Source organism: Bison bison, unplaced genomic scaffold (assembly GCF_000754665.1).
Source record: "Bison bison bison isolate TAMUID 2011002044 unplaced genomic scaffold, Bison_UMD1.0 scf7180017864050, whole genome shotgun sequence".
Taxonomy (NCBI): Eukaryota; Metazoa; Chordata; class Mammalia; order Artiodactyla; family Bovidae; genus Bison; species Bison bison.
The window spans coordinates 5,419,958-5,421,204 of NW_011494622.1; the positions used below are offsets into that span (position 1 = coordinate 5,419,958).

At 44.7% G+C, this 1,247-nt stretch overlaps 1 protein-coding gene across 1 annotated transcript in view; it reads right to left on the minus strand.

Moving 5' to 3' along the window:
* Positions 1–445, minus strand: part of MTNR1A (melatonin receptor 1A) — a 24,049-nt gene extending 23,604 nt beyond the window's left edge. Inside the window, exon 1 of the mRNA XM_010835821.1 lies at positions 419–445. Within this exon, the coding sequence (XP_010834123.1) occupies positions 419–445 (27 nt within the window). The remainder of the gene's footprint in view (positions 1–418) is intronic.
* Positions 446–1,247: the final 802 nt, after the last annotated feature.

Sequence of the window (1,247 nt, forward strand, 5' to 3'; positions counted from 1 at the left end):
AGGGTCATCCCAGTGCACCGGGCGCTGAGCGCCCTGTCTCATGCATCAAACTTGGACTGGCGATCTATTTCACATATGGTAACATACATGTTTCAATGCTATTCTCTCAAATCATCCCACCCTTGCCTTCTCCCACATGGTCCTTGCGCCTTCTTAAGGAACGTTGCTCTTTGGCCCAGGGACCCTTCCATGCTCCATTAAACAGTGTCCTCTCTGGGACATTTCCCCAAATCAGGGCCAAACTGCTTGGGCTCCAACTCTCAGATCGGGGTACCTTAGATAACCATCATGCGCCCCAGGTTCCTTATCTGTAAAATGCGATGTTATAAAAAGTAACTCATCTAACCTCCTAGATGGTAAGAGATGAAAAAAGATTCAAGGAACTTTTGCAGTCAGGGGTCGCACCATAACCCCTCACCTCTGCCTCATATGCTGCAAAGGCCATCGGTAATGGTGATCATCTTTCCCCAAAGGCTGTTTTGGGGACTTCTTGAACACTGTCCTTAAAGCGACAAATTCTTGCCCTCAACCTCTGTGCACACCTCTACCTGCTTCCACTATGTAGGAAGAATGGAGAATGCTGTTGGCTTGACATGATAGAAGGTTCCACTGAGAACACTGGCTCACAGCAATCATAAACTCATTGTGCTTTCAAATGTCAGGGATTAAATAGATTCAAAGGAGCCACAAGCTTGTGTCTATAGCTGTTCAATTCAGGAAATTGTTCTCTACCAGACTTCTCCCAGGAACAGTACAGACCTAAACACCTTTACCCGCCAAATCCCCGCACTCTCCCTGCAGACATCTGCAAGGCACACACTCACCCTACAGCTTTTAAAAACAAGCCTCCTTTTAAATGCTGGAGGTACCCAAGAAATCTGCAACCTCAATATTTAACTACCAGCCACCAGGCTGTGGGAGTGACTCCCAAACAGTGTGAGATGAGGCAAGCCAACAGCAGTCTGGAACTTTTCAATAAATCAGCCAAAGACTGATTAAATTATCCAGGAAATAAACCAGTTCACCTGTATCCCAGGTTTTACTTTTATATCTTTTCTGTATCCAGGCCTTAAGGGTACAGTCTTTGAAATCAATTTCCTTTCATTCATGAATGTACTTGTTTAAGAAAAATGGACATACTTGGCTCTATGTTTAAAATACAGTCCGTGGCTTCTTTTTGTGCTAATGAATAAGGTAAGAGAGCAGGTCCTAGGATGTGTGCATGCTAAGTTGCTTCAGTCATGTCA